We start from the raw sequence: 27209 nt of genomic DNA, 5'->3' as shown, positions 1-27209 counted from the left end.
ACGGCCATTTCTTCTAGATATCACGCTTTCCCGTTAGGCCATGCCCATTTGTTCAGCATGTGAGAAAAAGTGTCTAAAACAGGTCACAAATGTGGCGCCTAGCATGTACGCCAGAATTCTGGCTCAATTGGAATAGTAAGGGTCAGAGTCTCTAGGCGCTGATTTTGGTGTGAAAACCGCATTGGAATCCGCTCTAAAAAAACGTCCCAAATCCCCCCCCCCCCATTGATTTCAATATGAGGCAGAGGCGTTTTTTTTCCTGGGCAGTTTTCGGCCACTCATGAGAAAGAAAAAAAAAAAAGCGGCATGCTCTTTCTTTAAGTGGTGTCTGCCTCTGACCTCCCATCGAAATCAATAGGAGGCAGAAAAAAACCCGGCGCTCATTTTGAATGTTTTCTGCGGAAGTTTTTGCCCGTGGTTTTTGCATTAGATTCAACGGCCGGTGGCAAAAAAAAGCGCCCAAAAAACGTTGGGAATTAAAAATTGCAGATTTTTATTCTATATGTTAAAAGCTCAGTTTGAACTAGGCCTAAATTTCTTCTTGCGTATGCGGATCTATGACATTAGAGGATAATTTTGCCTGGATCCGATCCCTCATCTGCTTGTTTTTCCTTTAACTGGTTCCTGACCGCTGGCTGTATTTTTACGGCCAGCAGTCAGGGTACTTAAAACCCGCGCGATCGGGCAGCTGAATGTCGGGTCTCCGGCTGTCAGTGACTGCCGGGGACCCCGAGGAGAGGATAGAGGCAGCTTTCACTGCTTCTGTCTTCTCCGATCTCTTGTACACAGCGCTCCATGAACGCTGTGTATAGGAATAGAGGCAGCGGCAACGGCGCGGTCTCTATTCCGCCCGGTGTTCATGTGACTGGTCACATGCTCGCCGGGTACCGTTAGTGGCAGACTGCTGCTCGGTCTAACTAGACCCAGCACAGCCCTATTAGTGACAATCGTCACTATGAGAGGGCTGATTTCCCCTGTAACTGGGGCGGCTGTGTTACAGTGGAAAAACATGGTGTAAAAGAAAGAAAAAAAATATATAAAGTTCCCCAAAGGTCTTTTTTGACCTTTGAGGGATAGACCATAGTAATAAAAAAATAAAAGTAAAGTGCTTAAAAAATTTATAATAAATACACATAAAATACCCACCCCAAAAAAACGTTCCACCCCCGCCCATCATTGTCGTAACGCTAGCCCTGAGCCAATTACCCTAATATAGACATGTAATATATTAAAATTTACGGTAGACAATGACGATCACAAAGAAAAGGTCTATTTTAGGGTAAAACTATTACCAAAAACAAATAGTTGAAAATTTAAAAAAACTTTTTTTTTACTGTTATTTTCAAACTTTAAGCCTCAAAATGCTAAAACAGCAAAAAGGACGTGAATAAAAATGATTAAAAAAAACAAAACCCTGCATTGTCTACAGAAAAAACTATCGCAAAAATCACGTCGCTAGCGCAACAAATAAAAAAGTTATAGCCATTTAACTAACGCGTACTAACAATGGCTGGTCCTGAAGGCTCAAAATAGCCCGGTCCTGAACCGGTTAAAATTGGGAATAAGAGAAGAGAGGCGTTCTCAACTTTTTTGTTTAGATTGTTTCCCTCTTCACTTCTGCTGGGATCAAACACTGACCAGGGGACTAGATTTCTAGAACAGTGTGCACTAAGCCAGTTACCTGTAAAACAATACATTGACTTTCTGAAAAGTGTGTGATTATACATATTCTTACTGACATCAGATAGTCCGTTGTGATTATTGTATACCTCTATTCAGAATATTCTCTAATCCAGTAAATTTATACTGAGCAATTGTGTTAGATTTTACTGACTGAAGTAGATCTCCTGTCTTATGGATTTCTTGATGATCGTGCACAAGAGGTAGAGAACTTGGATTCTGTTCTAGAACTGCCGGTGCAATGAATGATGGCTGAGATATTTTTGTCACAAATCAATAGTTGCTGCAAAAACACAATCGTATCAAGCACTGCAAAAAATGCTGCAAGTTATTAACTATTTAGGCCATTTGTCTAGGATTATATACTGACCCCACTGACCCACTATAGTCTGAGGGTGGATTCACACAAGGATCCCAAAAACGTAAATTATGAAAGGGATTTCATAAACTCATTCAATGTATAGTCCAATCTGGATCCTGGGGTGATGTACCTCAATGGCAATACGCATGTGAATGTTTGGTGGACAATTCCATATATGCAGCTGCAGTTTGTAAAGACCCATGGCCCTATAAAAGAAGCTTCTACGAACAGCCATTCCTGGCACAGTCTGCACACGGCTTTCTCTGGTAATTTACATTTTGGGAAGTGTAGTCTTTACGTTAGGCACTCTGTAATCTAATCTTAGGGAAAGATAACTCTTCCACTGCATTATAGGAGCTCAAATAAGTTGTTTGGGATGTGTCAATAACTAACAGCGGAATTATGATTTCAGCTCTGGACTATACCACATGCTGTAACTGACGAGTAGTGCAAAATAAGCAATGTATTTAGAACTTAGGCCTCATGCACACGACCGTAGCCATGTGCATGGCTGTGATTTTTGGGTCAGCCGGCAGCGGAGTGTCACCCGCGAGCCGCCCGCAAATCGCGGGCCGTGCACATGGCCGCAGCCATTATTTGCTTTGAGCCTGGACCGCAGAACACGGCCCTAATAAGACTTGCCCATTCCAGGCTCCTGGGCCATGCACGAACCGTGGAAATCGCATAGGAATGAATGGGGCCGCAATTCTCCCGTGGATTTTCGGGGGAATTGCGGCCGCAAAAGCAATTAACAAAATAATACAGTGTATAAATCGAGACACACGGAAGCCTTCAGTCAGTAGTGGGGGGAGCTCTCCCCTCTTCAATCCAGGGGACATATAACTATAAGTCTGCTGTATTTCTTGTTGGGTGCTATTAGCCGAGTGGCACAGTATTTTTTTTGTGCCGTTTGGGCTAATTGTGCAGCAGAATCTGGTGACGGATCCGCCTTAAGCTATGTCGTCTGCCTTTCTTTTGAAGAGCATTTATTTACTAAACTTAGTTCAAAGTTGCAGACAAGTCACAGTCAAAAGGGTTAATTTCAATCCAATCTGCTCGTGCTTTTCAGCTTTTTGCTGAGCGTGCATCAATCTATCTATGGAAAGAATGGCTGGAAACGTAAGGTCAGGGAAATGGGGTCTTGTTGTTGGGAACACCGAGACATCTGTACTGACTTACTGAAAGCTTCTTCCTTCCTTTGCACGTTCTTTCATTATCATTCCAGGACAGAACCTTTTAGTTCCTGGCTTTAGGTTTTCCAATGAATAAAGATTTAATGAATTTAGGCTTCTGAAATCTGTTTTCCTGATCACTCCCATGATTTTCCCTTAGGGCTTCCATTTTCTGTGCTATATCAGGTTTTTTTTTTTAATTACTTTTTTTATACGTCAGTTTTATTTTTATAAATTATCTTCTCTTTTTTTTTTTTATAGGTTCAGTTTTAAAGAAGCTTTTACACACTGGAAATTCTATAAAGGTAAGTGCTATAAAGAATGTTCTGGATATTGCATTCTTAAGTGAAAATCCAACCAAAATTGATCTTCTGATATGACATAGATACTTGTTAAAAGATGATATCGGTGGAGTCGTTACCATTGTGAGTGATGTTACCGGGATTATGGCACTCTATAGAGCCACCTCTTTTACGGACTTAAAGAGTGTATGACGCTGACCAATCAGTATCCAATCAGCGTCATACACTTCTCTCCATTCATTTACACTGCAGATAGCGATATAGCTATATCGCTATGTGCAGCCACATAAACACACTATAACATTACTGCAGTGTCCCGATAATGAATATACATTACCTCCAGCCAGGGTGTCATGTGTATTCAGAATCCTGACCGCTTCTGTAGCGTCTCTGTGAGTTACAGCACAGCGAGATCTTGCTGTGAACGACAGCTTACAGCGTAATCTCGCGAGACTACGCCTGCTATTCTGTAACTCACACAGACGCTACAGAAGTGGTCAGGATTCTGAATACACATCATGTCCTGGCTGGAGGTAATGAATATTCCTTGTCATGACACATGAGTAGCGTTATATTGTGTTTATTTGGCTGCACATAGCGATATAGCTATATCGCTATCTGCAGTGTAAATGAATGGAGAGAAGTGTATGACGCTGATTGGTCACTGATTGGTCAGCGTCATACACTTCTCTCCACAACGCCCACTTGATCATATAGTAAAACACGCCCAGTTGTCCATTGAGAAAATCATTAGCATAAAGCGAATATTGGTCAGAACTCTGTAAACAAATGATCGTTTTTCTAAATAAAAAACACTGCTGTAATCTACATTACAGCGCCGGTCACATTATGTACAAGATAGGCCACTTATAATGGGGTGACAGAGCCTCTTTAACACGCCACTTTATACCTATAAGAACAGAATCACCAAGATTTAGATTTACCTTCCTGTTCTGAAGTGTTTAAGAATTTGCTGGTTTTTGGTATTTCTTCAAGACATTGAATTTTAGCCACATAATAAAAATGTAGCAGAGCGGAGTTTATAATTCGGCACTACTTATCTGTGTTTATTGGTTTGGAAAAGTAAATCTACTGCATAAATTCATGTTTATCCCAGTGCATTGACATGCTGTGTACTGTAGTAGAGTTGTTCATTATAATACTTTAGTAACCACCCGTTAGCCGGCACCTTGCAGCCATCGCTGCCCTTCCCCTTTTAGAAATGATGTCACCTCTAGAAAATGTCAGTGTTTATCTATAGGCGCTCCTCCCTTCCTCTATACAGGATTATAAAAGCTCTAGTATTTTGTGCACCTTAAACGAGAAATGCCACTTATTTGGGAAAAGTTGTATTTTGTTTTAAGTGCGGCAGAGCGGATTTATCCCCTCGATATTCTGCTCTAGGTAAAGGTAGCGTATTACAGGAAAGGTCCATTCTCCTATTAGCAAAAAGGGAACAAAAGACATTGTGCTGTTTGGCTAATAGGAGCGATGAAGGAATGTAATGGACTCCTGACATTGGGCCCGGTGAATTCTTTGATCGTTCCTATTAGCCAAATGGCATAATATCTTTTTGTGCCGTTTTGGTTAATAGGAGAAATGACCTGTCCCTGTAATATGCCAACATGGAAATAACAGGTTGTAGAATAGAAGTCATCAGTTGAGGCAACCATTTAATAGCTTTCATGATATCTCAGCCTATATATCCATAAGCGATCAGTAGTTTTTATTTACTCACTTATCGGGCAATAAAGATAAAAGGGTTGTCAGAGACTTGAAAACATGTCCCCCCCCACCCCCAAAAAAAAAAAACGCATTACGCTTGTCCATGATTTATATTTTGTATTGCAGCTTTATTACAGTCACTGGGTATGTTCACACAGAAACCGCGCCATAAAAACCGGCCGAAAATTCCTCCCATTGATTTCAATGGGAGGCGGAGGCGGTTTTCTCCCGCTAGCGGTAAAACCAGCTCGCGGGGGAAAGAAGGGACATGCCCTATCTTCGGACGTTTACACCTCTGACCTCCCATTGTCATCAATTAGAGGCAGAGAAAGCGTATTTCGTGCCGTTTTATGCCCGCGGCGCTCAATGGTTGCGGGCGAAAAACGCCGCGAAAATCAGCGTGCAGGGAGAGGAAAATCTGCCTCAAACTTCCAAATGGAATTTTGAGGCAGAATTTCCGCCTGCAAAAAACTCTGTGTGAACATAGCCTTATGGTGCTGAACTGCAGTACCAGACGAAAACTATCGTCCGGCGCTGCGCTGTTTCTGGGGAAAAGAAAGCAGATCCTTTTTTTCCAGTCCTGGACAACAACATTAATCCCTCATGCACACACTGGTTGTGAATCGTACATGCGGACATGTACATGACCATTTTGTTGAAACACTGTTCCCATCCTATAGGATCTCCGCTGTTTGCACACTGCCATGGAACAGAATAATGCAATGTGATACAAAAGGAGTGTAGACCTCAAATAGATGCAGTTATAGCAAAATACACAGTAACCATAAGGTAGTAGGAGAAAGCACTGTTCATACACTCTTACAATCTGTTTTCAAAGTATTGATCCAAAAATGTCTGCTTCCACTGTAAACCAATGGCAACTGGTCCTTCTTATGGAAGTCAACCCATGCTCATGTGTCATAAACCCAGCAATGTATACACAAAAAGTAGAGAAATGGTCCGCTCACCACATTGCAGTCTGATTACCACGTACTGTGTTTTATCGGTGCAAACGGACGGAAGTCCATGTCGGAGGTGGGTGGATATCTTCGATTTGTATCCATCTTATTTTAAATGCGTTATCGATAAAGCTACAGTAATTTTACTACATCGTGTGCCGGACCCATTTCACTTTTATGGATAAGCTCCACAATACTGATGGTGAAGAAGTAGGTGACATTCAATATCGGAATGAAGGAGCCTTTCCTACGTGGTAGCGACCTCGAAACACAAGATAGTAGCCATGTCCCCACTGACTTGCCTGCTGCGTCTTCGGGCTATGCCTCCTGCTGTCTCGCATGTTTGGTCTGCGGCATCACACATTGGCGCACACCTCCTGTTTACATGAAAATGTCTTTCATCCTTTAGATACGATGTGAAGGAATGCGGCTGTTTCTTCTCTGGCTTCAAGCACTGCAGACAAATTGCGGAGAGGAGAAGGCGCTAATATTTGCATGTCTTGTTCCTGGCTTTCCTGCTGTCATGTCATCTCGAGGTCCTTGCACACTGGAGACCCTCATAAATCCTACTTATAATTTACTTGATGGTTAGTGACCGTGCTGTTCACTTAACATGAATAACGCTGTACTGCTTAAACGGAGGTTGTAATTTCATTATTTGCAGCGTTTAGAGTGCCCCGCGTTGTAACTAATATCTGGATTCACGTTGTTATAGTAATAACTGTAATGTCTCTTGATTGAGAATCTTTTGACTACCCTTGGACCCGGATTAATGGCTTCACTCCTTATTTGCATCATACATGAATTGTTCTGTGTGACCCAGTAAGTTTAGGCTCTCTACAGTTAGTTAGAATCAGACAGAAGACTACACTTACATTTAAGCGCTCATGTCAGCACATTGGCTATCCGCATGGCCGATGGCCTAGGATAACCTTTGCAAAGCATTTCCAAATGTTTAACTCTGCACTTAAGAATTTAGTGGCTCAGTTAGGGGCCTCCGTCACAAATTCCGTCTAAAATAACTGAAGAACCACGGACAACCCGACGGGAAAACGACAGAACCCGTTAAAGTCAATGTGTTCTGTCAGCTGCCGGTGGTGTCCGTAGTGCAACAGAATCGGTGCTTCTGGTTATTCCCTTGTTCTCCTTTGACGGCGCAGAACAGCGGAATACCGAATTCAGATGTGAACATTAGCTGACACGTCTTGGAGGTCCTGAGCACACATCCAAAATCTGTAACCAGGCCTCTCCTCAGGCTCGAGGACTCGGGTGCGACTGCAAACTCTGTACCCGCTATAGTTCTGTCCTTGCTAGAGGTTAAGTTTTAGTTTTGTGGCTTATGAATGATGAGTTATGGTGTCCGTATGTTTCAGTATAATTTTAGAAAATCTCGTGTATTATAAGGTATTTTTCACCCCCAAACTGGAAGAAATTATGGTTTGGAATTTTATCGTGCGCAGTAGGTGATTTTCGTTTTTTTTTCCAGTACAATTTATCCAGAAATTACTGACAGCCAACATTTTTTAGGGAAAATGTGAAAAACCATAATAAATCCTAAAGATAATAAGGAGTAGATGTATTTAGTTTAGAATACTGATATAAACACATTAGTAGCATTAACTGTGACCTCTAAAATGATCACAATCCCAAAAATCTGTACAAGCTCCTTCAATTTTAAAATAATCACGGACAAATACATTTTGATATTTTTTTACGACTGGAAAATAATCCCCTATTTTTACGGACGGTTGACAACCCTGATAGGGGGACAGATAATAGCATGTATGAGGTAATACTGCTCTTTTTGTTTTAGGTAAAATCTACCCGGAGGAGATAACGCCTCTCATACCAGTGGTATCTGGTGAAAAAAACCCTGATGATCCGAGCTGCTTTTTCTTACAAATGTTGTTGAAGTACATGGTTGTACAGGTAAGTCCATGGACTGTTTGTGTTGGTCTGTCGTTGTACTCTATGCTTATTGACTGTTGTAAATTGCTATTTCACAATTCCTTAAAATACACTTTGCTGTCATTGGTATTTAAGTAAAAGGGGGTTTCTGAGATCGTAAAAAATTGGCCAAGGGGAGGAAATGATAAGTTCCCCTGATAAGTTCCAGCGCTGCCACTCCGGTTGCCCTCGCCCTGCAGCAGTAACGTGCCAGTTTATCATCGTGACTCCTGCAGCCAAGCACTGGCATAAGTGGTCTCTTGCCATTTACCACTGAGGCCAGTGATTTGGCTGCAGCAGTCACGCGGGTATACAGGCACGTCATTGGAAGCCTGGTGACGAGCAACGGAGTGGCGGCGCTGGAACAACAGGGACTTTGAGGTGAGTAAATGCTATGGCATTCCCTCCTTGGCCAATTTTTTCCCGAATTAAAAAAACAGTAGTACATATCAGTTATTGTGTTTTGAACCGTACAAAGTATTTTCTTTACTAACCTCTCTATATAATACATTAATATTCCCGTCTCCTCACCTCTTCTTTCATGCTTTGCGTGTTGGCAGCCACACTTTTATGCATTTTTATTTTATATTGCTATTGTTGATTGATGTATATATTAAAAAAAAAAATAATAAATTAAAAACAAATGTTGTACCTATGCTTACTTTCATAGGCTGCAAGCTTGTCTTGGAGAAATAAGGAGAACCAAGACACGGGCTTCAGGTTTTTATTTAACTTATTTCGAAAATATTATCTGAATCACTTATTTCCATCATTTACTAAATTGACGAACCTTTACAAGCCTGTCCTTGGTAAGTACTGTAGGTTATTTGGTGTATATGTTCTACATTGTGTACATCTAACATGTATATTCAATGTCCTTGTCTGTCTAGACGGTGGCTGAAATCCAACCAAGGACATCTGCATGGAGTTTGTATATTCTCCCTGTGTTTGTGTGGGTTTCCGCCGGGTACTCCGGATTCCTCCAACACGCTAAAAATATAATGATAGGGTAATTCGATTGTGAGCCTAACTGTGGACAGCAAGTGAGGAGAACTTCTGTACAGCGCTGCGGAATATGTTGGAACTGAGTAATTACCAGAAATAAATAAACCATACAGAACATTTTCCCAAATGACAAGATGCGATGTGTCTGTAGTTGCAATCTCCGTGAACTGGTTATTATTTACAGTTGTATCCTAGGCAAAACCCCAAAAATTATAGTTCTTCCCCACCCCCCACCTAAAAAAGCCTCCCCTCCCCCCAAAAAAAAACAACCCACAAAAAAACAACATCTTGCATACATGTGGACTTGGAAATGGAGATCTTCCATGACTCTCTTGTAGTTCTTGCTCGAGATTATAAGAAGTTTGGGACTTGCCACCATTTTTCTTCATAAGAAACGAAAGAATTGAATCGGTTAAAATTCAACCGTTCCCTCTGTGCAGTGTCAATCCGTTTCCGATGCAGCTCACTGAAGTTTTTCATGTTTATTGTATTTCTCCATGCTATTTGCACTGTAAAATATTAATTCATTGCACCAACCTTTTTTTTTTCTGTTACACCTTCTTTTTTAAAGCTTTAATAGTTTGTAATATAAAAAAATAAAACCATAATAATAATAACAATTCCCCTAGTGGGACTAGTAAAAAAGTTAAAAAAAAAAAAGTTTCATATAAAGTGAAAAACCCACTTCTCCCCCTTACAAACTGCTTTATTATTAACAAACAAAATAAAGTAAAAAAGTTACACATATTTGCTATCGCCGCATCCGTAACTACTTCAACTATAAACTTATTACATTATTTAACCCGCATGGGGAACGTCGTAAAAAATAAAATAAAAAACCATGCAAAAATTGCTGTTTTCTTTGAATCCAGCCTTAAAAAAAAAAAAAAAAAAGTGATAAAAAAATCCCACCTACTCCAAAATGGTACCGATAAAAACTACAAGTTGTCCTGCAAAAAAAAAAAGCCCTCATACAACTGCATCGGCGAAAAAAATAAGAGTTATGGGTCTTCAAATATGGAGACCCAAAACAAATCATTTTGAAAAAAAGTTTTTCCACTGTGTAAAAGTAGTAAAACATACAAAAACTATACAAATTTGGTATCGTTGCAATCGCAACAACCCGCTGAATAAAGTTATTGTGTTATTTATACCACACAGTAAATGGCATAAATGTAGGACGCAAAAAAGTGTAGCGAAATTGCAGGGTTTTCTCTATTTCCCCCCCCCCCAAAAAAAAAAGTTAATAAAAGTTCATCAATAAATTTTATGTACTCCAAAATGGTGCTATTAAAAATTAAAACTTGTCCCGCAAAAAACAAGACCTTATACAGCTATGTCGACTCAAAAATAAAAAGTTATATCTCTTTGAATGAGGCGTAAAAAATGGCTTCGTCATTAAGGACTAAAATAGGCTGGTCATTAAGGGGTTAAACCCTACTTTACATTGGTGGGGGACATCCAGGCTGTTCTCATATATAATTTGAAATTCTGTGCCTCCTATTCTCACAATTTGTAGTATTATATAGTCCATAAATGTGATATAATCTTGCAAGTGTGTGTGTGTATACACACACACACACACACACACACACACACACACACACACACACACACACACACACACACACACACACACACACACACATACACACATACACACATACACACATACACACATACACACACAATACACAGATGTACTTGGCATAATGCTGTACAGTATATGTTTTATTTCTTATCTCATAATGCAAAGGTCACCTTCAGTCTGTTTTGACTTTGTTTTTCATTAACGCAGTGTAAATACAATGACAGATATTTATAGGGACTTGGCAGAAATCCATTCACATCCACGGTTTAAAACAATATACTTATTGTTTGCAGATCTCAGCGAAAGCGTGTAAAGTGACCTGGCCCAATGATACTATGAGATTAACACCGTCTCTCTTATGTTTCAGATATTCCGGATGTCAGACCAAAGCCGGTGTATGTCACCGTAACCCGTAACAATGAAAACCTTTATAGCACAAAAATCCCTTACATGGCAGCTAGAGTTGTGTTTATCAAGTGGCTTGTCACATTCTTTCTGGAAAAAAAATATGTAGCATCTTCTCAAAGCACAAAGAATGGAAGCGAGGGTCTACCCAAACTGATTCAGGTAAATATAACTGGCCTTCATTAGTTATATAAAAATAGACCATCCTTTCTATGGGTCAGTTCACACGGCGGAGTTTACGTGGCAGGTCCCGCCGAAAAAAACAACCGCAGGATTATTTCTGCCGTTGGCAGGAGGATACCTCCTCCCACTGACTTCAATGGGCGGTTCGGGCGGAATCCTCCCGAAGATCGGGCAGGGCGCTTCTTTTTCTCGCTAGCTGAAAAAAAATCGGGTAGCGGCAATAAGAAGCGTTCGATTCCCATTGAAATGAATGGGAGGCGGAATTCCGCCATGTGAACAGGGCCAAGTCCCGGAACCACCCCCTTACATTAACATAGCCCATACAGTCCACAAATAGTAATGTGTATATATAATGTCTTTTTTGCTGCTTTCACTCTATCAGTTGTTTTTCTTCTGTGCAATGTAGAAAGGAAATATCAAGTTGCTACCGTCAGGATGTTGACAGTGATTTTTCCGTATTACCAGTATTATGTGCCGAGTGGACTCTGGGGGCGGCAGAGAAGTTACTCTTTTGATTCACGGCTTCAGCCAAAAGCTGCAGAGCAGGAAGTGATGTCAGAAAAGGGGGCGTCTATTTTGGCAACTTCTCCTGGACAGCCCAGTGCAGCCATTTTGTTATTATCTGTGGTGTTAACCCCTACATATTATGCATTAGTGCATATGGATATTATACAAGGGAGGTTCAGGACCCCGCACTATGTGCCAGAACAGAGAGCCGCTCTAGTGGACCCGTCGTGTCTGTGCTTTACATGGGCAGCTATTTATCTGAATGCCCGGCATGTAATGCTACACTTCGACATAAATGTGTGCCTTGGTTGCCCCTGGCATAACAGCTGATCGCCGGGGGTTAGAGGAGCCGGATCCCAAACTTCTCTACCTCTTTTAAAGAGGTTATCGTCATGAGGCAACCTCATTAAAGGGGGTTTTCAGTCACAAAAAATTGATGGCCTTTGTTCGGGATGGGCAATCAATATTTCATCAGTGAGGGTCAGACTCCTGGCACCCCTGCTGATCAGCTGTTTTGGCCATGGAGAGAGCGCTGCTTCCTCTTCATTCTTTAGCTGCTCCATACTGTGAATCGCCGACATGCTTATAGTGGCGGTTCACAGTATTGCAGCCTTCCCCCATTCAATTCAATAGGACAAGGCTGTAATACTGTGAGCTGCTGCTACAAGTATGTCTGCGACTAACAGTGATCGGCGGGGGGCAGTGATCAAAAGAGCTGATCGGCGGGGGTGCTGGCATTGGGACCCTCGCTAATCCGCTATTTATGGCCTACTGAGGATAGGCCATCAATTTATTATGACTGGGGAATCCCTCTTAGGACTTTTAGTGTACAGAGCACCTTGGAAACTTGCATTTGAATTTTGTGTTATCTTGAAAAATAATAGGTGTCTGCTGTATTCAATGGATGGTCTGCAATGTTGTAAAAAGACTCCCAACTAATATGGACAGCTCCTGTGATGAAGATCTGTTAGCTGGTGTAATAGCTGTTGACCAAAAAACATGTTACCTACTTCCATAGATGCGAGTTTCCTGGATGAATGCTTATTTTGTACTTTTCTATTGAAACCTACTTTGGGATGATGATGATGATGATGGTGGTGATGACGTTAGCTGTGCAGAAACACAGGAGTGAGATTTATCAAAGCTAGGGAAAATTGGAGTAGTTGCCTATGTGACCTATTGAGTTACTGCTTTCATTTTCCAAGGGAACTTCACTTTACCCCATTATTCCCTTGCTTTATATTTGACCCCCCCCCCCACACCCTAGTTTTTAATGATATTTTTTTCTGCTCTATCTATAATTATAATGTATTCGAAAATGTTGAAGTGTTAAATGCCATCTTACACATCCTTTTAGACCGTATCTGTGATTAATGTGAACCAAGAAAAGAACGTAGAGGTGGAGCCCACTGGAACCCAAGAACCGGAAAAGAACCACTCGAATAGCAGCACGCTGTCAGACCGGAGACTCAGCAACTCCAGCTTGTGCAGTATAGAGGAGGATCACAAGAACGTGTACGACATGGTGCAGAGGATCCTCCTGTCCACACGCGGATATATCAACTTTATCAATGAGGTCTTCAGACAGGTGTGTGATTCCGTTCTCGTTACATTGACACCAGACAATTGTCCAGACTTATGTTAACATAAAATCAATATATAATGAAAAGTTCTGCAGCTTTCTAATAGACTTTGTGCTTCAATTCCTCGCCCTTTTACAGATCTCTCCATTCTGTCATTGCATTAAAACATTAATTGTTTATTTTTAGGGGCTCAAAAACGTCTTAATCTTGTGCTACTCGCACCTCAGCTGCAGCTTGTTAGTGTATCCGTGTAGGCAATGCTTGTACAAATTTATGTTCTGGACTCCGCGGGGCGGGCTGTGGCATCGGGCCTACTGAGATAGTAGGGACCGGGGGTGGGCTGAACCACGGTAGCATGTCCTTGTCTCAACTGTATCCTCAGGACGCAGATACAGTTGTACCTAATGCCGGAGCAGGTAGCTGTCAGCTCCCTTCTTCAGCATTCACTGACTTAGCTTGGCACAGACCAGCGCAATGCAGTGACGTCATCGCGCCTGTCTGTGCTGAACCACTCATAGCACATACCAAAGAAGCAGCGGGATCTCCTTCACTCGTCGTAGGAACGAGGATGGGTTGGTAATTCTTTTTTTTATTAGGCACCATGGGGCATTCTACTCTGTGGGGGCAGTTTACTGTGTGTGGGATAACTATAGGGGCGTTATACTGTGTGGGGGCAGCTATAAAGGCATTATACTGTGTGGGGGCAGCTATAAGGCCATTATCCTGTGTGGGGCAGCTATGGGGGTATTATACGGTGTGGGGAGGCACCATACTGTGAATGATCGTTATGTAAACCGTGTGGCAGCTTCGGAAACCGCGTAGCTCTTTATGATACGCTGTTTTTGTAACACCCATTCACTTCTGTGGAAGTTTACAGAAACTGAGTAACACCGCAAACTACGCTGATAACATACATCTGACCCCACCAGATGCAGCTCTGCAGTTGTAAACATGCATTGGGGAGCCCACTGGATTGGGGCCCACTTAAATGTTTCGCCCCTCCCCCCCCCCATGTGCTAAGTCCAATATACTATGATACAATGATGGAAATCTGTATTATTTTTTTTTATAGGTAAGTGTGCCATCTAGTGGTTAAAAGTGGAAACTCAAAGTGCAATAAAAACAATTTCAGGACAACTGATCCTTTTTTTTTTTCCCTCAAGTTTTCAGGTTTATGCATATCTTTTACAATGTAAATAAATGCATAAAATAATTCAATATGACCGTAATGTTCTTCAATATATTCTCTTATAAATGGCAGGAACTCAAGGGATTATATAAGATACTACCAAGGTTTTGTCTCTTACATTTAGTATGCACCTTTACACATTGAAATAATTCTAAGCATTTTAATGGTACTCGGCATACTTAATCCTTCTACTGCCGGGCAGAGTGTTGTGGTGTCAGTTCTTATTGGTAAACACTACATTTGTGTTTGTAGGCATTCCTATTACCGGCGTGTGATGTCTCTGCCACGAGGAAAGTTGTGAAAGTTTACAAGAAATGGATCTTGCAAGACAAGCCTATTTTTATGGAGGAACCTTCACAACCACCAAGTGACCATGTGAATTTGCCCGTTTTTGAATCATCTGTAACAGAGACAGATAGCAAGCAGGTATTGGGTTACTGTAACTGTAAGAGGGAACCGTTCTTCACGTTCTCATAGAATGTTACTTATACAATTCTTCTATTTTGAATTTTGAGATATTTCAGGAATATATATATATATATAACAAAACATTTTCCCTCCAATAAAACCTTGCTGTGCGTGAAGTGATGCCAAAATACCTAGTGTTCTTCTTGCCATCTTACTTTGAGCCAGGTCATGTCCCAACATAGACTAATATGTATAGTAAAAAGCTCTGCACGAAGACCCGTCTCAAAGCCCTCACTTCTACGAACATGTGATACAGTGAAAAATGCTTGTGCATGCCCTCATCACATTCTGCATGGATTTCTACAACACATGCTATTCTCACCTACAATACTTTTCCACCGTATTTCCTCTCTTTCCAGTGAGTTCCTTTTGTCTAGCCTGTAAAGTTTAAAATACTTACATTTGCAAAGCCCTCTCCACCCTCACCCCTTTATATATTCCATTGCTAATGCACACTCCTTGCTCCCTTCTATAGGGCTGAACATATGTGCAAAAGGTGTGGGTATAGTCCTCAGGGTCAATTTACCTGGTCTTTGGCTGGGAAGGAGAAACGGCAGTAGAGACCAATTCTGCTTCCAATGCTTCATCGAAAGAATGGAGAGAATCAAACTGCAAAGAACCCCCCGCCCCCCCCCCCCCCATGCCGGATTTCTAAAAGAAAGTTTCTGTAACTTAGAGCTGTGTATTTCCCTTCTCATTTCTTGGCTTACTATACCGTTAAAAAAGAAATATTATTAATGTAAATTATAAATGTATATAACAAAAAAATACACAGCGAAAGAATCCGTCAGCAGTTTTGAGGTCGCAAAACCGCTGACCGTGATCTAGGGGGAGGGCATTGTAAAGTTACCGTTTTGTCTCGATCATGCAGGGCTGAGAATCCAACGTTTGATTCCCCTTGGTGCCACTCTCTTCTCTGAAGTGACGGCTCTAGTGTTCGATCATGACACCGCTTGAGCACAGGTGGCAGGACTGGCAGACATCAGGTCCCCCAGTGTCACTTGCGACTGTGTCTCCCGCAGGAATTAAACATCGATTTCTTGGTCATGCAACTTGCATGACAGAGACCAGATGTATATATATGTGCACTGCCATCCTCATACCCTATATCGCGTTGTCCGCAGTTTTGAGGCCTTCGGTGTAGAATTGTTATCAGTGCTGGATTGTTAAGTCATTCGGATTAGTGGGCTGTCATAGAAAGTCTATAAAAACCCAATATATAATGTCACACAGAAATGCTGGAACTATATTTTTTAGTCAGAGGAATTTCCTAGTTGGTCATTCATGGACCGTCTTCTGCTTGTGAACTACAAGCTGATTTTACGACAGTTTTGTTCTGGAGCACAGTTCCAGATGATCAGACTGTCTCACATGGCAGATGCCGGATTAAAGGAACTTCTCTGCACATGAGATTGTGATTATGCTGCACCTTGCAGACGGCCTTACTAGCTAGGCCGCTACACGCCATAGGTTAATACAATTGTAACATCATTGAATGCCGTTAATCATTTCTCAAGTCACGACAAGTTGTGTTTTTGGTGCAGTGACCTTTACCATTTCCCACTGAAGTTTAATCTAGACATTGCAGCCTGAATTTATCAGTCATGAAAGGGTTATTCATTTGTGCTGACATTTTTTAAAGGTCTCGGCAGAGCAGAGTGGACACAAGCGCTCGTCCAGCTGGGGGAGGACGTACTCTTTCACAAGCGCTGTTAGCCGAGGTTGCGTGTGCGAGGATGAGAATATGGATGTCAAAGCGGGGGATCAAGCTGCTTTACAGGTAACTTTAACATGCCAGGACTTGTGAGTGGCCTGAGCATGCCAATACACCAATGACTGACATAAACACTGAGGGACTTGGGTATAATATCAGTGTGTGAATATCTATATATATCTGTCAGATTCTGCCTTTATTTTCTAGGCTTTATTTGAGGAATTACGTGTTTTTTTTTTGTTTTGTTTTTAAATAAAGCATATTGATTTATATAATAGAAATATATTCAACTTTCCATTACGCCTTGCACGATCTCTCCTTGCTGTCAGTGAATGCATACATTAAGGGTATGTTCATCCTACCTTTTTTCGGGCCGTAAATATCCCGAAAAACGGCTGAAAAATCGGGAGCAGAAACCTCCAAACATCTGCCCATTGATTTAAAAGGGGAAATACGGCGTTCTGTTCCAACGGGGCGTTTTTTACGCGGCCGTTTAAAAAAAAAAAAAAGGCTGCAGCAAAAAAAAAAAAACGCCCACGAAAAAGAAGTGCACGTCCCTTTTTGGAGCCGTTTTTCATAGACTCTATAGAAAAACGGCCGCAAAAAACGCGACTGGTTAAAAAATGTCTGAGAACAGCTCCGTACTTTCAGACGTTTTTTGATTTTGTGTGTGCACATACCCTAATTGTTGCTAACCTTTCCTTGACTATGTTCTGCTGACCAGCAGCAGGACTCCTTATTAGAGAGAGCTCGGATACTCAGGACAGGTTTTCAGTATCTCAAAAAATGCCTTACGGATATCATGTCGTTTTGGCACAATCACTTCGTTTTAGAAAAACCTTAAAAAGATTGTTGGACTGGTGTGATCCCACATAGGCTGGTTACTGTTTTTTTTTTTAATGGAAAATATTGCATGCGCTTTATAGATTTGGTAAGCGTTTGTCAAATTTAGACCACATCTCCAAACTTAAAAATAGTTCAAACCTTCAAAAATCTCAGCCAGATGCTTCACAACCTCCGCTCCATATTGTCTCCAAAAACTGCATTATGAATGTTCGGACTATGTCTGCTCCCTCCTCGTTTTCACCTGGCAATATTCTAAGGCATCCGTATAGCGGTCTGCACTGCCTACAAGAAAGTCTTGCACCCCTGCAGTACTGCCCCTGTTTCACGCGTTCTGAAGTGTCGGTCTCATTGAAATTGCTATGAATGTACGTTAATAGCCCATAGGGGACTGCTGTGTGAAGAATAATACACTTCGTGGAATTGGTGGTATATAATGGAACTGGAACTTCTTTTGTGTTCTTTACTGTTGCTCTGTTGTCGCACAGCCAATTACTAATCAATACTGCCACCTAGTGTTCTGTAAACATAAAGGCCTTGTTCACACAGGGCAAATTTGCTGCAGATTTTGCATGCATTTTTTTATTTATTTTCTTAAGCCAGAATTGAATTTAGAAGGGCAGACTTCTATATTTCCAAAGGCCTTCCTTTCTATATTTCTTCTGTTTAGGTTCCGATCCCAGTTTTGACTTTTAAAAATACATGCATAATCCGCAGCAAATATGCACGGAGTGAGCAAAGCCAAATTGTGATACTTTTCAGGAAGAAAATGGGTTTATTTTCAGTTTTTTATTCTCGGTAATTAATGAACTTTTATGAGTTGAATGCTTTGTTTTATATTCGCTTTGTATCTATTAATGCAAAGAAAATATCTGATTAACAAAATGTAAAAGCCAAGAAAATAACTTATTTGTAACAAAGACCCATGATTGAGGTTAATCGAAAGCATTATTTTATCGTGCTGTATACCAGCGGTCCTTAAGCGTTGTTAACTTTGAAAAAAAACTTTTGACATGTTTTGATCGGTGGGTGTCTGAGAACTGAGACCCCCCCCCCCCCCCCACTAGTCGCTAAAACTAAGCAGCAGAAGCAAAAAATGTTAAAAAGCTCAACTTTTTTCTTTTTTTTTTTTTTTTAAAAAGGGCAACTAAACTTTAAAGAGGCTCTGTCACCAGATTTTGCAACCCCTATCTGCTATTGCAGCAGATCGGCGCTGCAATGTAGATTACAGTAAAGTTTTTATTTTTAAAAAAACGAGCATTTTTGGCCAAGTTATGACCATTTTTGTAGTTATGCAAATGAGGCTTGCAAAAGTCCAAGTGGGTGTGTTTAAAGCAAAAGTCCAAGTGGGCGTGTATTATGTGCGTACATCGGGGCGTTTTTAATACTTTTACTAGCTGGGCGCTCTGACGAGAAGTATCATCCACTTCTCTTCAGAACGCCCAGCTTCTGCCAGATCACGCTGTGACGTCACTCACAGGTCCTGCATCGTGTCAGACGAGCGAGGACACATCGGCACCAGAGGCTACAGATGATTCTGCAGCAGCATCGGCGTTTGCAGGTAAGTAGCTACATCGACTTACCTGCTAACGCCGATGCTGCTGCAGAATCAACTGAAGCCTCTGGTGCCGATGTGTCCTCGCTCGTCCGATACAATGCAGGACCTGTGAGTGACGTCACCGCGTGATCTGCCAGAAGCTGGGCGTTCTGAAGAGAAGTGGATGATACTTCTCATCAGAGCGCCCAGCTAGTAAAAGTATTAAAAACGCCCCGATGTACGCACATAATACACGCCCACTTGGACTTTTACTTTTAAACACGCCCACTTGGACTTTTGCAAGCCTCATTTGCATAACTACAAAAATGGTCATAACTTGGCCAAAAATGCTCGTTTTTTAAAAATAAAACCGTTACTGTAATCTACATTGCAGCGCCGATCTGCTGCAATAGCAGATAGGGCTTGCAAAATCTGGTGACAGAGCCTCTTTAAGTTCCAGAGCTACACTACCTCAGCCAAATACACCTCCTATTCTAGAAAAAGAAAAATGCTGCTGGAAATATGGTTACATTTTGTTAAACACATCACTGAATTGCAGTCGACCTACTATGTGTCTAGTAAGTCTACACCTAAGCGAGTCCCTGCAGCCATAAGTAGACCCTGCCATATGTGGCTCACAAGCCACTGAAGGGAAACACTGATGGCAACCCACAATTGCAGGACCGTTTTAAGGAGTAAAGGTATAGGAAACTTTTATCTTCTCACAGCAGAAAACAATGGTTGTCCTACTGGCCAAAGTCAGAGTTGGAACGCCAAGCATGTTTAATGGCCGTATCTTTAGAAACTGTTTAAGATTTGAAGCTTAGTGAATGATAATACAGCTCCTACTTGGATTATCCTGTCCCCTGTGAATTTATTCATTCTTAAATCGTACCTAACTTTTCAGGTAACTTTTTAGAATAAGCTGTCGTGTATACATGAGAGAGAACACTATTTCTGGTCATTATATGACTTATATTCTGCATTTTTTTTTAGCAGTTTTCCCCTCTGCAGGTTCTCTCTCTTTCTCAGTTGTCTCTGAGCTAGTGGGAGCCGAACTGCTATCATGTCTTCTATACATGGCACAAGTAAAAGAGAATCATCTCTCTTACCTCTATCTATCACACATATATAGAAGCTGCAGCAGCATGGAGGAGATTATATTACAGTGAAGCTGGGATTCCAGCACTGGGATGAGATGAGAAACGTATTAGGAAGCTGCTGCAGCGTCTGGGTCTCTCTCACTTTGCTCATAATCCCCCCTCCCCTCTCCATAGACTTCCATTGGCAGACCCCACTTCCTGTAGTCCGTCTCCTCTGCTATATAACTAGAGATGGATTTTGCTTGACAACAGGGGGTGGACAGCAAATTACAGGAAGGGAGACTCCTAGTGGCAGTAACTTCACCCAGAATTTGCATGGATAAAACCACTAAATTTTAACAGTACACTATTAGATTAGCATAAGTTGTTTGAAACGTTATTATCCATTTAATATTTTTTAAATGATTGCCAATAACTTTTTTTTCTTGGTGTACTTTAAACTAGTGGTTCTCTTTTACTAGTATCCTTTTAAGCAAACGGTCTTACGACATTTCCAGGGTCTAAGGAAACACATTTGCGTGGTCTGCGGAGACACTTCAGTTTTTTAACCACAACAAGATGTCATTTGGAGGAAGTGGGAGAGTTGGGTTAAATATTCGTATAATGACCTGCTTGCTTTACTGTCCCTTCTTCAAAGAGAAGTAGAATAAGTATTATTTAAATAGAACTAGATGAAAAGTAACCTCGTATTGTTTTATCTTAAGGTGTTCTTAACCAACTCGGCAAATGTGTTCCTGTTGGAGCCATGTCCAGAAGTTCCTATGCTGCTGGAGGAGCAAGTGGAAGCCTGCAAGTCTGTGTTAAGCATTTATAGGCGCATGATCATGGATCTTGTGATGGATAAAAAGACATGGTAAATGATCTGCACGATGGTTTTTTACTAGCGACATGATGGGAAGTGAGCTTAGGATGGTTCTGTGACCAATTTTTATTTATTTTTTTTAATATTTTTTATTTTATTTTTTATTTTTTTTTTAGATGTAGTGCTAAGTCCAAGTATAGCAATTATGTAAAGATTCATCCATCTTCGCGCTCAAGAAACTGTCTGCCGCCAAAACATTGCGCAAAAATGAGTGGAAAAAAAGGACACATTGTTGTACTTGAGATGTTGCTTCTTCTTGCTTTTGTTCTTTGTTTTTTTTTTTTCTTCTGTCGCTCCTTTGGTAGTCCTGATGACCAGAGCGGCTGACACCAGGGAAACAATGGCTTATTATTACTAAGAGCAGATAATAAAATACCTTTTATACTGCCAAATTTAAAGACTCACTTTAATTGTAGACACTTTTTTGGTTCTTGGCCTGTCTGAAACCTTTTTCAAATACATGTCGGATACGTGTAGTGTAAAAGCCACGCTCTCGCCACACTGTGTGCGTTGTTAGACTGGATCTGCTACAATTTTCTGGAACCACTGCATTGACAGAGTATGCCATGTGTAAGCAAAGCTGGCATCTATGTCCTTCATACACTGTACGTGGCCAATAGATAGAGGTGTCCTCATCTGGTAACCCCCCGAAAATGCTACGTGAACGTTTTGTCCCTAAGGATCGGTCACATTAGAGATTCTCGATAGTAAAAGACCTTTTTGATTTAAAACTTTTTTTCAAGTTTGTGCCGTTACTGCGCTATAGGGGGTTGGAAGGTCTTGTGGTCAATCATTGGTGAATACACAAATGGTTTTCCTTGGTTCTGTAACATGCACAAATCTATATTATCCACGGTTTCATCATAGTAGTTAGGATTGCACTTTTGTGTGAACCGTTTTGTTATTGGCAGGTTATAGGTTCTTCTGCGTTTTTTGTTATTGTGTCATTTAAATCCGGGTGATGATGGTGGAAGACGTGCCACGTTTCTGGCTTTTGACATTTCTTCTCATCAAAAGAACATTTTAACAATCCGTAGCGGCATAAAAGCTATTTACAACCTAGCCGTGCCAAGCGATCAGGCTTTTATAGGCTTCCAAGATGTGGCTTTTTGCAGATACTAAATGGTATTCCTGGGCCAATTCTACAGGACGGGAAAATGCTGGATTTTCTATTTGGGCTTTATTGTTTAAATATTCTAATATGCAGCCAATTTTCTTCAAACATTTTTTTTTTATTCAGTCTTCTGAAAACATAATGAAGCTTTTTCATTTTTAGATGTACTTTTTTTTCCCCATGTGCAGTTCTTTCAGAATTTTTGGATGTAATCAGAATACATGGAGTGCCGTCCATCCGTGTAGAAGGAACCGTTTGATCTGTGGCTTTGTGGTACTCACTGTAGTGTTGGGCCCCATTCAAAAGATCATATAGAAATACGGAGGTGAAAGTGGCATTGTCCATGTTTTATATCCGTATTCTGCCCATATGGATTCTTCACGCTATGTTGTGGTTTCACACAGATAAGCCATATTGTAACAAATACAGATCCAAAATGGGTATTACAGATACAAAAAAGAGGCTGCTTCTTCTTTTATTTTTTTTTATTTGGAGAAGAAAATAGCGATAATAGAGATATGGCATGATGGAACATTCGGCTTATTGGGAAGATTCGAATATCATGTACATTTAGACGTGTGTGTGTGTGTGTGTATATGTGTATATATATATATATATATGTGTGTGTGTGTATATATATTGTTAGAAATGTTGGACACTTTTCAAAACTGCCAAGGGCCCTCCATGTACTCCACTTTTTTTTGGTGCAATTTCTGACATAACTGGAGCATTTTTCTAGCACGTAAATCTCCCCCACAAGGTTACAACTGTTTTTCTTCTATTCTTGTTTCACTATACAGGGAGCAGATGCTACAGATTTTACTACGGATAACAGAAGCAGTTATTCAGAAACCAAAGGATCCCTCAAAAAAAGACTTGTTCTCTCAGGATCTTGCTGGCGTGATATTCCGGGTGGGTTCTACAATTTGCGTTGCGTTAACTGTTCTTAAGGAGTATCTGCACCTTCAGAAAACTTTTTATACGTCAGCGACATAGCAGAAAATTTTGGTTTCTGAGAGCCCGGGTGCTGAGACTCCCACCATCGATGAGACGAAGGGGCAGAAGTGCTCAGACAAGCACGCCGCAGCTGATGCTGTGATCTTCTCTACTCGAACCCATCTTTATCCTAACTATGCTTCTGTATCTTCGTTTCAGCTATGGTCGGGGTCTCCGCACTTGGGCCCCACTCATCAAAATTGATATGTCATCATGGCAAAGTTTTCTTCAAGTATAGTTACTCTTTGAGCTTAAAAAAATTGGTATAATGGAGCTTGCCATGTGTGGCATGGGTAAGTATAAATCTGAATGGAATACATTGCTCTAGTTTCTACATAGTGTTAGCCTTATGCCTGGCATTTTGTTCACCTGTATTGTAAGACAGAGACACTTTAAACAAGATCTATAAAGATTCTTTAAAAGGGTTAAACTCGTGGGTACGAAGGGCTTTCCCTATACAGTACCTAGAGCCAGAGTTGGGGGCTACCATCCAAATGAAAAGGACATTTAGGAAGAGCAATGCGAGCTGCTGTCTGTAAGTCGCTCAGCACCCCTATTGAGGTATCTGACGAACAGATCTTTTCTCACAATACCCCGCCCAATTGTCCTTTTCAGCTGGACCTCAGGCAGGGTATACAGCCCCCTTAAGGCTGGGTTCACACGACCTATTTTCAGGCTTAAACAAGGCGTATTATGCCTCGATTTACGCCTGAAAATAAGGCTACAATACGCCGGCAAACATCTGCCCATTCATTTGAATGGGTTTGCCGACGTACTGTGCCGACGACCTGTCATTTACGCGTCGTCGTTTGACAGCTGTCAAACGACGACGCGTAAAATGACTGCCTCGTCAAAGAAGTGCAGGACACTTCTTTGGACGTTTTTGGAGCGGTTTTCTCATAGACGCCAATGAAAACAGCTCCAAAAACGCCGTGAAAAATGCGAGTTGCTCAAAAAACGTCTGAAAATCGGGCTGTTTTCCCTTGAAAACAGCTCCGTATTTTCAGACGTAATTGCAGTTATCGTGTGCACATACCCAAACTCTGGTTTTGTGAGACTTCTGGTGAGAGCGCTTAGCATTTACAAGTTTAACCCCTTGTTTATAACATATTTAAAGTGTTTAAAGGGCCGCTTGTTCATGAAAGAGGCAAGTTCATTAGAGAATCGCCAGTAGATGGCGATACATGGGATTTAAATGTAAAGCAATGGGATGTTGTACATAAAGAGCTGAGTAATGGGAAAATAACACTGGAAAGCCGATATTTGGTTTTCACCTTCATTCTTGGTTGTCTTCTCCTTTTACAGATTTTTCTTATTTAATTGGTGATTTACGATTAAAGCTTTTTACATAGTTTCTGACCTGAATCGTATTGGCTTCATGAATCTGGCCTTTAGTTAGTCTGTGAAATCCTATCATTGAGAACCTTATATTATATGTTTGTCAGTCTCCTTGACGCATGTTTTAAAAGGCCTTTGTCTCTTATTTATCACCAATGACTTGATAGCAATGACTGAGGTTCTGCAGACACATTAATAGACTGCTTTCTTGTCACAGACTCTAATCGTCGCCTGGATCAGAGCCAATCTGAGCGTTTTTATATCTCGAGAACTGTGGGATGAGCTGCTGAGCGTACTGGCCTCACTCACCGACTGGGAAGAGCTTATCAACGAGTGGTCCAAGATCATGGACTCCCTTACTGCGGTGTTAGCGCGGACTGTGTATGGACTGGACATGAACAGTTTACCTTTGGACAAGCTCAGTGAGCAGAAGGAGAAGAAACAGAGGGGAAAAGGTAAGTCAAGAAAACCATTCTTTTATATGGATGTATAGATACTAGTTAGCTGCATTCATCTATTCCATTTGATCACTGTGATGTAAATGTATGTCAAGTTCTTGGTCTCGCAATTTACATTTCCGTCTTATGAATTCCAGATTTGCACCTACACTTCCTAAGTAGGAGGCCAGTTCTTATTGACAACTAGAACTGTCAAAGACCGCTAGTATGGCGGAGCTCAGGAAAAACGCCAGCCTCTGCCCTTTTCCTGGCTAAAATGCCTTGATCAGTAATGTCCTCAATATTTAACAAAGGGCATATACCATTTTGTTGTCACTTTGGAAACCCCCAATGAAATAATTGTTGGACTTTTCATTGAGATAGGGCACCATTTCGCATATAATCCATTTGTGCATGCTTTTATAGGGCTGTTGTATTAGCGTGGTTCACTGGCTTGTCGCCCACTACTACCACCTCCTTTATATTAGGGTCACTAGGGTTATACCTAGTTCCCCTACCTTTCTATTGTATTAACATCAATCTAATCGCTATGCTGCTAAGTAAGTGGAAAAATACCACACACAGAACACAGTAAATATTCACAGTATAGTATCAGTGAATCCCAGTACATAATACTACACGTGCCACAGTACCAGTAAAATATACTACAATACTATACTAACACCCACTTAACTAAACATATTCACTATACAGTATCAGCACACCTCAATACATATAATAACTTAATATTTATGAAGTATTCAAATACTACACGTGGCACAGTATTGTTGACTATACTATACCACCCACCCACTTACCTAAACATACATATACAATACAATGCACTCTCTATCGATGAGACCCTCCCCCACCTGGCTCTAACTAACCCTGGAACTACACAATAAGGGGAGTTCAGCAGGCTTGCTTTGGTGTAATCCAGCTTCTATTCAGGTAGGGGCTGATGGGGAGAAGGGTAGGATAATGTATAGGGGGGAGAGAAAGCAGAGAGGGGGAGGATACTTAGCGGTCCTAGGTTGGCGAGTCAGGAACAAGAGAGCTGTTGGTGTCTGGTAAGGGAGGCAAGAGCAAGAGAGGGCTCAGCATGCCTGTTGCCCCTCTTATACCTTGTCCGTGCACGTCTGTAGGACATCATGTGCTCATGCATGTGCAAGGGGGGGAGGCCATGGGACTGTTTATGGCCTAGCTCCCCCCCCCCCCCTCGACCACGTAATGAATAGGATGTGTCCACGATCTTCTCCCCTCCCCCGGAGGGTAGAGATACACACCTATCTCTGGAGGAATATCTGCACTCACATGTACATAGATATAAATATATATAGAACACTTCCCTTTACACATGCTTTCCTATGCTCTAATGTTAGCTTCGATTTAATATGTATGTATATATATATATCTAATATACATTACTGGTATAGTCCCTAAAGAATATGTACACTTCAACAACTTTTTGCTTATTGAGCCAATAAAAAAACCAAAAAAAACTTTGAAAATAGTCTTGATTAACCCGTTAGCGACTGCCAATACGCCTTTTCACGGCGGCCACTAACGGGCTTTTATAGTGATAAATACGCCTTTTCCCGATGCTGCATCAGAATAAATAAGCGGTGCCGTGTAAAGGAAAAAAACTTCATGCTTTGTTACCTCCGGTAGCTGAGGGCTTGGAGCAGCGCTGCTGGAGCGGGCGGATCGAAATCGAAAATCCGCCCGTTTAACCCCTTGGATGCGGCGCTCAATAGCGAGTGCCGCATCTAAGTAGTTTTGGAGGGAGGGGGCTCCCCCTCTTACCCCACCGGCACCCTGCATGGGATCGCAGGGTGTCGGCGCTTTCTTTGGCAGCCGGGGGCTGCATCTAGTTAATGCCCGCTAGGCCATGTCAGAGTTTTACACTGACAGGCATAATACACTGCAATACAGAAGTGTACCTGCTATAGACGTAGGTACAATTACTGCAGGAGGTGGTGGCTGTCGCTAGCACCAGGACCTGTGTTGCCCGGCCCATAAATGTTAGAGGCTCGGTGGCACGGGCCCCGTAGTAGCGTCGCTACAGCTGTAGCGGACATATGGGGGGGCGTGTTGGCTAGTGGCACGGGCCCCCTCAAGCCGTGGGCCCCGTAGCAGTGGTAGTTACGCCACTGTATACAGCCATCTGTATATGCAACGTATATGT

General features: G+C 41.5%; 1 protein-coding gene across 4 annotated transcripts in view; it reads left to right on the top strand.

Annotated features, from left to right (window-relative positions):
* RALGAPA2 (Ral GTPase activating protein catalytic subunit alpha 2) overlaps positions 1 to 27209 on the top strand; it is a 283670-nt gene that overhangs the window by 34536 nt on the left and 221925 nt on the right. For all 4 annotated transcript variants that reach the window (XM_075862975.1, XM_075862976.1, XM_075862974.1 and 1 more), the window contains exons 5-15: positions 3475 to 3518; positions 6609 to 6786; positions 8013 to 8128; positions 8817 to 8955; positions 11110 to 11309; positions 13195 to 13425; positions 14862 to 15035; positions 16720 to 16857; positions 20979 to 21127; positions 23051 to 23162; positions 24802 to 25039. In XM_075862975.1, coding sequence (XP_075719090.1) covers positions 3475 to 3518; positions 6609 to 6786; positions 8013 to 8128; positions 8817 to 8955; positions 11110 to 11309; positions 13195 to 13425; positions 14862 to 15035; positions 16720 to 16857; positions 20979 to 21127; positions 23051 to 23162; positions 24802 to 25039 — 1719 coding nt within the window. The remainder of the gene's footprint in view (positions 1 to 3474; positions 3519 to 6608; positions 6787 to 8012; positions 8129 to 8816; positions 8956 to 11109; positions 11310 to 13194; positions 13426 to 14861; positions 15036 to 16719; positions 16858 to 20978; positions 21128 to 23050; positions 23163 to 24801; positions 25040 to 27209) is intronic.

The sequence above is a fragment of the Rhinoderma darwinii genome, chromosome 4 (assembly GCF_050947455.1).
Source record: "Rhinoderma darwinii isolate aRhiDar2 chromosome 4, aRhiDar2.hap1, whole genome shotgun sequence".
Classification (NCBI taxonomy): Eukaryota; Metazoa; Chordata; class Amphibia; order Anura; family Rhinodermatidae; genus Rhinoderma; species Rhinoderma darwinii.
The sequence above is the reverse complement of the archived record's forward strand: the minus strand, read 5'-3'. Positions and strand labels throughout refer to the sequence as shown.